At 48.9% G+C, this 12449-nt stretch overlaps 1 protein-coding gene across 4 annotated transcripts in view; it reads right to left on the bottom strand.

The window, feature by feature from the left end:
- Positions 1-12449, bottom strand: part of GNG2 (G protein subunit gamma 2) — a 97190-nt gene that overhangs the window by 23032 nt on the left and 61709 nt on the right. For all 4 annotated transcript variants that reach the window (XM_005603468.4, XM_005603467.4, XM_005603469.4 and 1 more), the window contains one exon: positions 1015-1130. In XM_005603468.4, coding sequence (XP_005603525.1) covers positions 1015-1101 — 87 coding nt within the window. In that variant the 5' untranslated portion in view covers positions 1102-1130. The remainder of the gene's footprint in view (positions 1-1014; positions 1131-12449) is intronic.

The following is a 12449-nucleotide window of genomic DNA, read 5'->3' as shown; positions in this document are numbered from 1 at the left end:
TTTCAGGCTTTCTGGGCCACACGGTCATGCTGTAGTGTGAAAGTGCCATAGACAGTAAGTAAACGAGTGTGTTCTAATAAAGCTTTATTTACAAAAAAGGCGGTGGGCTGGATTTGGCTCCTGAGCTATGATCCGTCGACCTTCTCTAGGAGCACACTCCAAAGCATGCTGGGTTAGGTGTGGACAAAATAGCAAAAATACTCAAGTCTGAAAAAGGCATCTGGAGGAATGTTCTAATTTTATTTTAATAAAATGAGAGATGTTTCTAACTTCCATTTCCTAAAATGCTTGGCTCTGCTGGGAAAGTGAGATTTTGATAGTTAACTAAAATTTACTTGTCAACAGGAGCTGTCTGCTAATAATGACACTGTGTAGAGCAACTTTACATTTAAAATCTGTCAACAAAAGGTTCGGATTTAAAGTCTAGGTTCAATGAGAGTTAGGCCCAGCTTAAGGCAAAGCCGTCAGGTGGGATCCGGGGAGCGAGAGAAGAAAGAAGCAGGAACCTCCATGCTGTCTGACGTCTTAGGGAGACCACGTGTGGCTTTTATCTTTTGAAATAAAAAATCCAGTACGATGTAAAGAGGAAAAAAGTAATAATCTGCAATGGTGAATAGAAAGACCAGATGTGAAAGACAGACACTTAAACTTAGAACCTAAATCAGGACAGAAAAAATTAAAACCCAAGTGAAGCAGGGTGTTTACAAGGTCAGAGAGGCCAGCTGGTAGGCTGCTGCATTTACGTGTTCTCCAGTTTCCTAGAACTAAGCCATGAGCCTGTGTTTCGTTTTGAATTCTACATGAACGCCAGTTTTAATTCATACTACCATCTTATTCTGGAGAAATCTAGAGAAGACAAAGAAACAAAAAGAGCTTTTGCCTAACCATTAAGTTTCTCTCCCATTGTCCCCGGTTGCATCACTGTCTACAGAAGATCAGTCAAATGATAGAGGCTCCGAATCACGCTCCTCCTATCCACGGCTGGCCGGGCTGTGTGGATCGTGCCGCCCTCACCTTTATCCTGTCGATGTTGGCTTCCATCTTCAGCTGTTCCACCAGCTTCCTGGCTTGTGCTATGCTGGCAGTGTTGTTGCTGGCCATTGGAGAGCTGGGGGAGATTTTCAGATACCCTAGGAAAGAAAACAAGGAAGAGGCATGTGTCAGAGAGCTCACAAGCTGCCAAACACGCAGGTTCATCACAAAGGGGGGGTCTCAGAAGAGCGGCTGTAGTCAGGCCGGGCCCCTCCAGCCCTCCACACCCCGATCCAGCTCCACATCTCGCCGGCAGGCAGACCAGAAGGTGAGCTTTTCTTTTCTACCTCCCCCACCCTCTGCCCTTCCATCTCTTCTTCAGGGAAGAAAAATAAGGACTGTTGACCAAATCAGGTGGAATAAGATGTGCTGCCACAAGAAGAAAGCAAGTTATTAAACTCATCTTAATTTATGAAACAAGTTCAAAATGGTAAGGGCGACAGTAGGCGTGACTACTGCTGTTATTTATTGGTGGTACTGCTGTCAGGTGCTGTGCTCAGTGCCTTGAGAGGATGGGAGGGAAGGGGAGCAGACAGAGGGATGGTAAAGTACGTAATTGTTCAGGACTCATGATGCCAGGTCCACAACATTCTCTCGATGGCTCAGATGCCAGCTTTCTGGTTAACTGGGGCCCGTTAGACCGCAGAGACGCTGCAACAGGAGAGTGGCTTGTCAGTGTCGTTTATCCAGCACTCAGACAGTCATTTCTCTCTGCTCCATTTGACGTAGAGTTTGGTTTACAACTACTCCCTTGACTCACAGTTCTCGGGGACCACATCTGTCACACCAAGGGAGGAGGATAGCCATGTCTAAATTGCTCATCACGTCAACGAGTCCACCTGCGTTATTCTAGAGTAGGTACAAGAGACTCGCTGCTTTACAAATACAGAAATGCGGCATCAATGTTAGGGAGTGGACTGCGAGATGGTCTCTAGGCCTCTGGCTCGGCCGGAGCTCCTCCCCACCCGTGCCCCGCCCTCCTCCAGCTCTAGCCCAGTTTCATCTCTCTTATTCTTTCCTGGCCCACCCTCTCACTTTATTCTCGTTGCTCATCTTGTACAGGATCCTACTTTACTTTTGGCCCGCGTCTCCCATATTCTGATCAGGTCTCGCTCCATGTCAAGGTGCCATATGCTGTCTCAGGGCCGTCTGTGTCAACGTGCCCCCGGAGGTCACTGACACCCAGCAGTGAAGCAATGTCTGTGAGCTACAATTTAACTAGAGTGTGTGACCAAGAAGCATCGAATGAGAAGCATTAAAACACTGCTTCAGTCAACACTAGAACACATTACACAAAACCGTGACTTCTGCCAGCTTTGCGGAATACCTTTATCTAGGGGTAAAGTAGGGTCAGGCCACCATCTCAAAAAGGAAAGAGACACACAGAAAACCAGGGAAGGAAGAATAACGCATAAGTTTAATGCACAGATTTTTACTCACCCACTAAAATCAAGAAACAACTTTTATTTCAATTACCAAAAATGTAAAGTCTATAAATTATCTGGTGTGGCTCTTATTTCTTGGCATCTAGTTCTTCAAGACAAAAGAAGAAATTATGTATGACTTCCTCTAAACAAAGAGGCTCCTTCATAGAGAGTGTTATTTTATAAAGAATACTGCAAAATAAGCCACTCCCCACCCCAGCATTCACAGTATAAATTGGAAGATAATTAACTGTCCCCTCAACTTATTTTCAAAGGGTTTGGAGACAACAAAATGGGAAGAAAGACTGAAGAACTTTTGAAGCCACAAAGATTCTGAACTCTACTCTCCTTTCCTTAGAGATGAGAGAGGGATTTTGCATGTACAAACGAAAAATAAAAGGAGGCTTTAACCCCAGCAAGGTAGGGACACCATCATCTCAGCCCCACAGGGAAATCCCTCTCCCCAAATCAGACACTCGTCTACCAGCCTCACAACTCTCCTCAAGGCCAAGATGGAGCATCGACTTGCCCAGCAGGGCAGCCTAACCCCACTTCCAGCTGAGGTTGGCGCAGCTGCCACGTACAAGCGCCTGAACACTGCTCTGTGTTGCTAACATTTCTTCCCAACAGGAACCTCTCTCACTAGAACAGAGACCATCGCAGAATCACCGAATCCTCACGGGCCTGAGGGAGGAGGGGGTCTGGCCAGCTGTTCTGCCCTGAATCTAAACCGGGTGGCGTAGTGACACGCAGCAGAGACCACGGCCTGCCTCAAATACCCCTTCTCCTCCTCTTCATTAGTAAAGATGACTTCTGCCTTTTTAACAGAGACTCCATGAACCCTGAATTTTATCCGGGCATATTGTGCTGAAAGATGCATTCCCCAGCCTCCCGGCAGCTCAGTATAATTATACGACTAAGTTCTGACCAATGAGATAGAAGCAGAGCATCCTCGAAGGGAGGGGGGTGCCATTTGCCCCACCTGCCTCCAGCTACTGGCTCAGCAGGCAGCGTGTTGACCACAGAGCTCCATCTTGAAGCTCTAGCCTTCTCTCAAAGGGGAGCTGGAAGCATCTTGGTCCTTGCTGAGACCGTGGAGCCACCACGCCAGCTGTGAACTGGCTCCCATCTATGCGAAGAGAAATAAGCACCTATCTTGTCTACACCACCAGCATTAAGGGTTTCTGTGCCCTTGAGCAGCAGATCTGCCATTAACTGATTACAGGACCCATTGTTTTCCCTCGAGCATCTGTCGGTTCACGGTCCCTGGGGAAGCTGTGCTGTGCTGGGGAGAAGCGTACGGGCTGCTGTAACACGTTGCTAACTTGAACAACAGAACTCATCATCCTCGCGTCTGAGGTCAGCAGTCTGCAGGGGTCTCGCTGGCTGAACTCGGGCATTGGCAGGGCTGTGTCCCCTCCAGGAGCTCTGAGGAGGACCTGTTTCCTGTCCTCTCCCGGCTGCTCAAGGCGGCCTGCGCACCTTGGCTCCTGGCTTTCCCTTCACCTTCAAAGCCAACAAAGGTGAGTAGAGTCCTTCTCACATGGCCTCACCCTGATCTCTTGGGCGGTCACACCTCCCTCTGACCCTCCCAGCCCGTCTTCTACTGTGAAGATGCCTTGTAATCACACGGCCCTCCAGACGATCCAGGACAACCTCCTCTCTTCAGGTCAGCTGATTGACAACGCGGAGTGCCCTTTGCCATGTAACACAGCATGTTCGCAGGCGCCAGGAATGGGGACACGGACATCTTTGGGGGTCTTATCCTACCCACCATGGAGGAGACCTCTGTGCAGGCAGAGAAGGGAGGTGGGGAGGTGGGGGGGGGGTTGATGGGAAAGTGGAGAGGGGGCAGGGTGCAGGTCTAGAAAGCTGGGGAGAGAGCACATTTGAAACCGAAATGGGCTTCAGAGGAAAGGTGAACATGGGCTTCGGTTTGTGCCCCTAGTTTTAGGAAGATGCGTCCTGAAGCTCTTGTTTCACCACAGGACCCAACAGTCTAAAGCGGCTTTTAGAATCACTTAGTGCATTTTCCTCTTTTTCGCATCGAGCTGCTTTCCCATAAAAACAAGAAAGAAAACCCCCTCCTGGAGGCTGGAGGAATGTGGAGTCCTGGACCAGGGTTCCAAGGAGGGAGGTGTTTTCCTAAAAAGTGATGGTGGGAAATAAGAAAAAGCTAGACTGTCTTCTAAGTTTGAGGTTTTGGGACAACGCATCACACACGTTCAAACACACACACACGCACTCTTTTCATCCTACAGAACTGAAACTTTTTACCCATTAAACAACAACTCCCATTCTTTCCTCCCCTAGTCCCAGAAACCACCATCCTCCCCTCTGTGTCTGATTCTGATGACTCTAGGGACCTCAGAGAAGGGAAGTCTTACAGCACTTGTCTTTATGTGACTGGCTTATTCACTGGGTGTAATTGTCCTCAAGGTTCATCCATGTTGTAGCAGGTGCCAGAATTTCCTTCCTCTTTAAGGCTGAATAATACTCCCTTGTATGTATACATACATTTTGCATATCCGTCCGTCTGCCGATGGACACTTTGCTTGCTTCCACATTTTAGCTACTGTGAATAACCCTGCTATGAACCCGGGTGTAAAACATCTCTTCAAGATCCTGCTTTCAATTCTTCTGGGTCTATACCCAGAATTGGAATTTCTGGATCATATGGCTTTCTATTTTTAATTTTTTGAGGAACAGCAATACTGTTTTTCACAGCAGCTGTGCCATTCTACGTTCTCACCAAAAGTGCAGAAGGGTTCCAATTTCTCCTCATCTTTACAAACACTTAGTATTTTCTGGGTTTTTTTTGCTGAGGAAGAGTTGCCCTGAGCAAACACCCGGTGCCAATCTTCCTCTTCTTTGCATCTGTGAGCCAGCACCACAGCATGGCCACAGTGTAGGTCCATGCTTGGGAACTGACCCGGGCTGCTGAATTGGAGCATGCCAGCTTAACCACTAGGCCATGTGGCTGCCCTATTTTATGTTTTTTTTATAGTAGCCATCCTCATGGATGTGAGGTGGTATCTTATTCTGGTTTTGATTTGCATTTCCCTAGTGATTGATGACGCTGAACATCTTTACATGTGCTTATTGGTCATGTGTATTTCTATTCAAGTCTTTTGTCCATTTTTATTTATTTATTTATTTATTTTTGCTGAGGAAGATCGTTGCTGAGCTCACATCCTTGCCCATCTTCCTCTATTTTGTATGTGGGACGCCACCACAGCATGGCTTGATGAGTGGTGTGTAGGTCTGTGCCAAGGATCCACACCCGAGAACCCCAGACCACTGAAGTGGAGTGTGTGAACCTAACCATATGCCACCCAGCTGGCCCGCTCTCATGCCCATTTTTCAATCAGATTTTTTGTTGTTGTTGAGTTTAGGAATTCTCTATATATTCTGGATATTAATTCTTTATCAGATAAGTGGTTTGCAGATATTTTCTGTGGGTTGGCTTTTCACTTTTTTGATAGTGTGCTTTGATACACAAAATTTATACATTTTGTGAAGTCCTATTTGTCTATTTTTCCTTTTGCAGCCTGAGCCTTTGGTGTCACATCCAAGAAATCATTGCCAAATTCAGCGTCATGAAGCTTTTCCCTATGTCTTCTTCTGAGAGTTTTAAAGTTGTAGCTCTTACATTTATGTCTTTTACCCATTTTAAGTTAATTTTTGTGTACAGTGTTGGGTTAGGGTTCAAGTTCATTCTTTTGCACGTGGATGTCCAGTTTTCCCAGAACCGTTTGTTGAAAAGAGTGTCTTTTCTCTATTGTAGTTTTTCTATTAAATGCTCTTGTCACCTTTGTTGAAAATCATTGACCATATAGATGAGGGTTTATTTCTGGGCTTTCTGTTCTGTGCCACTCATACCACTACCACACTTTTTTGATTACTAGAACTTTGCAGTAAGGTTTGAAATTATAAAGCGCGAGTCCTCAGCTGGTTCTTTTTCAAGGTTCTTTTTGGCTATTCGGGGTCCCTTGAGATTCCATATGAATTTTGGGATGAATTTCTCTACTTCTGCAAAAGATGTCGCTGGGATTTGATAGTTTTGCAATCACATGTCAATCACTTTAGGTAGTATTGACATTTTAACACTATTAAGTCTTTGAATCATGAGCACAGGATGTCTTTCCATTTACTTACGTCCTTTTAAGTTTCTTTCATCAACGTTTTGTAATTTCCATTGTACAGTCTTTTATCTCCTTGATTAAATTAACTCCTAAGTATTTTATTCTTTTTGCTGCTATTGTAAATGGAATTTTCTTAATTTCCCTTTCAGATTGTTGATTATTGGTGTACAGAAATGCCACATCACTGGCTGCTAATGGGGAAGAGGAAATCTCTTGCCTTCCATCCCTACTGAGTTGAGAGGAATCACATGCAATGAGGAGGTTGTTAAGAAGACGGTCACGCCTGGGAACACAACGGGGCCAAGAAATAAGGGCCACAGGGTCCTGTCAGCCGCTCAGGCAGCTCAGCAGGCAGCACAGACACACATCGCATACTCTCTGTAATGTTCCTGTTTCATTTTACATGTAACCCACATTGGGCAGAAATTATTTTTTTAAGAAGGAAGGAAATGATTTGAATGCACTAACTGCTGAAATAGCTAAAAGAAAAAGTAAAATTCTGCTGAAAAGATCATGTTGACAAAGGTTTAAAACACACACACCTCTTTAAAAAACCCAAAAACCTTTTAGTTAAAAAGAGAGGGTGACTCGTTTCTGTGCACCGCTCCCCTGTCTGCGGGCAGGGTCTCTGCACGGCCTTCCCATGCTCTGGAGCTGCCTTTGCAGGGCCCAGCCCGGCCCTGGAGCCTTCGGAGGGCCACTCAGAGATGCGCGCAGCTGTGGACGCCACCTCTTCCAGAAACCAGTGGGACAGAAAGAAACAGGCTCCGACTGCGGATCTCTAGGGAAACTCCGGGTTCCTGAGCTCACTTCTGGGATCTCAGGACATCACGGGAGTCGGCCAGGGTGGTGATCAAGGGTTGGGAGTAACACTGTGGTCCAGCAAGCTGTCCTTAACCCAGCAGGTGGCCGCACCTGTCAAGAGGTGGGTCCTCGTGTGGAATATGGATGGTCCCACCTCTGAATCTAACAGAGAACTGCAAATTAAGTCTTTCAGAATTCTACAGCCAAAATCTCTGCCTAAATTTGAAATTGGAAATTTCAAATGGGGTTCAATCTATTCTCCAAGCCCCACACTAGACTCATTGGTGGTGGTCCTCAACCAGGGGGATGTGCCACCCCTCGGGGGGTGTCTGGAGACATGTGGGGGTGGTCTTGGTTTCAGCAATAACTCAGGAGTGCTAGTGGCATTAGTGAGCAGAGGCAGAAATGCTGATGCCCTGCAGAGTGCCAGGCAACAGTGCAGTGCGCTCAAAGGCCTGTGCACCCTCCCTGGGAAAGACACTGATCCCCACGGAAATGCTCAGAGACAGCACTGCAGGAGCAGGGGCTCAACCGACTGGGCGTTTACATTTGTCTTACGATCCTGTTACTTCCCAGTGGTGAGTAAGTGTTACGTGCTCACAATTCTCATGAGCATCGTCATGCTCCAAGGACACATGGTCCCTGCTTACTTAAAAGTGCACAGTCTCTTTCTTGCAATGTGCTGGTGGAATGAGATGATGCTGGGTTATATCCACCAGTGAGCAAAAAGAACACAACCAAGGAGACCCTGAGAGCAAACACAGAGCTCGTGTGTGAGGGGTTGGTGGGCCTCTGGCAGCATGCCCCAGGGATCCCACCCGAATTCCACACCCCAGAATAATGCAGAAGGTGTTTCATCCTTTTCAACTGACGAGGGAGCGTCCCAGCCCCAACGTGAGAGAGGGGCTTGTTGAAGAATGTTAACCATTAGATGAGTTTTCTTTTTCTAAACACACATCCAGCATTTTAATTTCTTTCGGGAGGAACTTTTCTGTTAAGAAACCACACATTTTCTTGTCGTTTAGGCTGGAGAGTAACACACAGCTCCTTATTTCTGTGGCACAGAGATAAATAAATGTTTTGATAACACCTTAGAGCGGGAAGGTTAACCGTGGAGGAGTTTATGCTTTCGTGCCCTGATGGTGTTTTTGTGCACCTGGCCACTTCCTTGTGGCTTCCACGCTAATTACAACCCTGTGTTTCTCAGACTGTGTAGACATTTGCAGGAGGAGCTGGGGGGGTCGATTTATTTGTTTTGTGTATTTACAGATTAGGCTTACACTAGCAATAAAACACACAATTCTAGGGCTAGAAAACAAATTAGAGGTTTAGAGTCTCCCAGTCACTTGGTGACACGCCTGTTACCCCCGTTTGTCAGCTGGCCGTGTCACTGGTGAGCGGAGTTAGCTGCTTTTGAATTAGAGGAATAACTTCAAACTTCTCCATGTTAGGGTTTTCAGAGGTTCTGCAGCAGGTCGCCAAGCTCAGCTCAGTCTTTTTGACTCTCATCTTGTCTTGATTGCTGCTTCAATTTATTCCGCAGCGAGTAAGCACGTCCTCGTCAAACTGATCAGGTTGTCTATCTGAGGAGTATGGTCAATGCCTGTTCCTGTGAAGGCCTTTCACAGTCAGAACACTGGTGAACTTATGAGTCGTGGCTGCAAAGTGAGTCACATGATAACTGTGAAACAGCCTGCCAGGTGTCAGGGCAATTTTTTGTCAGCATCTCATTCTATTACCAGTTGGCCGTTCCAACCTGAAAATACCAAAATAGCACATTTCGATCTCTACTAATCAGCAAACAGTAATTTCTTTTGGTTCTTCAGCCACTAGGACATTTTGAATCAATAAGGGGCTTATCTGTGAGCTCTCCGGCACCACTTTCGAGCCCTGGGCTTCAGGGCTGGACCCCCCTGAACCCTCACTCTCCCCAGTCACATGTGTCAACACTGCAGATGCACAAAGATATCCGTCGGGTGTCACAACGTCCTGGTTTCCTCACCTGCCTTTGCTCATTTTTGAGCAGCGGTATAGAGGGTGGAAGTGGAGGGTAAAACAGGAGATGAGACTAGAGGGAGTGGGGACAGGGAGCAGTCAGGTGGGGGTGTGTCTGTGGAAGCTTGGAGACAGAGGGTGTGGGACGGTGTGGGGCTCCATACTGGACTCCATGGGCACTGATTGGTATTTGAAGAGGGGAGAGGAGAGGAAGGGAGGGCTGGGGAGGGGAGAGGAGGGGAGGGCAGGAGAGAGGAGCGGAGGAGAGAAGAGGGGAGAGGAAGAGAGAGAAGGGGAAGGGAGAGGAAAGGAGGGGAGAGGAGAGGAGGGGAGGGGAGGGATGAAGAGACGCAAAGGGAAAAATCTGGGATCTGACAACCTGCGGCTCTGTGAAGCGAGAACCTATGAATGAGCAAGAACTCCACAAACTGTCCAAAGGGGTAAAAGTCTTTTTGGGGGGAGAGTGGGTAAATCTTTACATCCAATTGTGAAATTTCTCATTTTTGTTGATAATCTGTTAAAGAGATGGAGATCATTTGAAAATCAATTGTGATTTACAATGAGTTGGCAAGGGTTTACTGAGCGCTTGGTGGCTGTGCCCCAGGAGCAGGTGCGCATCACCCAGGGGTCTCTAAGGACACAGGCCCCTGGTGGATGCCGAGCCTGCGCGCCCCCGGGAGCCCGGGGCCGCTTTCTCTCCCAGCCTTTTCTGGAGGGAGAGGGTCACGTCCACACATGGTGTCTGTGAAGGTTTCTGCGGCCAGAGAACACGCTTCTAGCCTGGCACGCGAGGCCCTGCTGCCCTCTTGGCTGTCGTCCAGGTGCAAGGGCGCACAGGGCGGTCTCCAGCGTGCAGCCGGCCCAGCCCGTCCTCTGCCCCAGCTCAGGCCTGGCAGCCCCGCTCCGGCCTCGCTTCTTGAGAAGCCTCCTCAGCTCCTGTGTCCCGAGCCGTGTCTCCGGCTTGGAAAGCTTCATGCTGACCGGCGTTATTAATTATCGTTATCTCGTCCAGCCGTTCCTCCCCCCGATATTCATTAAATTTTAAACTGTCCTTCTGTCTCCCAAATCGTGCTCGGTTGTCTGTCTTCACTGGTTCAACAGGCCACGCCAGCCTCACTCCGGCCGTGCCGTCCAGCGCCCGAGGCTGCTTCTCCCCGGCCTTCGGTCCAACGCCATCCCCTCTGGCCCGCTGTCCCCAGTGCCCGGTCCAGCCCCAGCCGTCTCCAGCACGTCAGCCTGTGCTCGTCCTTCAGTGCTGCATTGATCCGAGGTCTGCACTAACTGATCTGTGGTCAGTCTCTCCTCCTCTGAGTGTAAACTGGGAGCACAGCCCCCGCCTGAGCCGGTCACAGCACGTGCGTAAAGGACCAAAGTCCAGCCCCAGCCTTCTCTGCACCTTAGATGCTGCAGGAAGTGTCTGCCCCCCCCGAGGCGAGGCCCTGGTGCCTGGCACCATCCACACGCCTCTCCGTAGCCCACCACATGGATGCTCCTGGGTACAGATTGCCAACAACGGCTCCTGTTCAGTAGCAAACTGGCTTACGAGCATATTCCCCAGAAGGGCCCTCCTGACTCTAATCACAGCTCATCTGATCTTCCCGGTATTCCTGGGGCCAAGGATCGGCTCTAGGCTGGAGCCCCACGTTCCCTCCCCGGGGTTCCCGGTTGTGGCCAAGAAGGGATAGATGCCGGTGGCAAAAGCAGGCCGGTTGTTTGTCATGGCCTCTGAACCATCAAGAAGTTCTCCCAGTGGTGAGATGGCACAGACACTCTGTCTGAGGGCACAGGCACGGGCCGCACAGCAGGCTCCTCCGTGGCGCTGGCTGGAGTGTCCCCAGACCAACCCGTGACCTCTGGTCTCCGAGTCCCAGCGTGAGGCCGCAGCCCCGGAAACACAGCCTAGGGCCTCGCCTGCTCTTTCTTAGTTTATGGTCCCAGCAGCAGGAGCACATTTCTCCTTGATTCTCTTAAAAATTTTGTTTCTTAGAAAAGAAATACAAAGCCATCACTAGAAAGATGGAAAACACAGATTCAGAAAACAAAGCTTGTCATCCTGCCCCAGCAGACAACTAAGTTAACCTCCACAGTGGCTGTCCACACTTGGCCCCCGTGTTCTTGTGTGTAACGTCACGCAAGGAAGATAACATTAACACACACACATGATAGTCTGCCGGGCGCAAAGGCCAAACTTCTGAGAGGTTTTCTCGTTATCTGTGCTGCAAGATTTACCCCCCAACAGCCTTAAGAGAAGGAAGTTACTCAAATTCTCACCCATTACTCAAGCGTCAGGTTTTCTGTCACATCTTTTAAGGCCATTCCACATCTCTGATGTGTAGTAAAGAGCTGTTTTTTATTCTTTTAATCAACATCGTTTTTTAAACTGCCGGTCTAGATGCATAAAATAAACTGTGGATGTCTCTCTCATTATAAGGAGTGAAGAGAGGAAAACACAAGAAATTAAAGGTGCGGGTCGGGGGGCTTTAATTTCGCTTTGTCCCTAAGTGAGGCGCAGACGAACATCACCCACACAACTCAGAAACGCCCTGGGCGGGGCGGCCATCTGTCAGGCCCGCCCTCTGTCCACTGGCCCCCTCTCCCTCCCCCAAGGGTGAGAGAGACTGTCTGAGTGCTGCGTGGGCCCAGAGGGCATCTCACAGACCGTTTCCTTAGTCGGCTTTGTGAGGTGCACTTCATACACATGCCCAGCGAGCGGGTGGAGGCGCAGCAGCCGTCTGCGTGGCCCGAAGGCTCAGCTGCAGGCGCCGTTTCAGGAGCCGTGCGACCACCCTGCCGCTCCCTGTACGTCTTCTCCAGCCTGGCCCAGAGAACGGACACTTCGAGACATGTTCTGAGAAAGCAGAGGCCGCGACCTTGACCAACCTCGCTGAATACACCACAGAGTCATGGAGTCTCTGAGTCTCAGAGGTGAGGGGGCCCGGAGGCCACCTTGCAGAGCCGTCCAGCTAAGCGGAAATCCTTCTCACCATCGCTGACCATACACTTCCATCCTTGTGACACAGGTTTAGAAAATACCTGTAACCGCGTGGGG

The sequence above is a fragment of the Equus caballus genome, chromosome 1 (assembly GCF_041296265.1).
Source record: "Equus caballus isolate H_3958 breed thoroughbred chromosome 1, TB-T2T, whole genome shotgun sequence".
NCBI lineage: Eukaryota > Metazoa > Chordata > Mammalia > Perissodactyla > Equidae > Equus > Equus caballus.
Note: the sequence above shows the minus strand (reverse complement) of the source record. Positions and strands in the feature narration are given on the sequence as shown.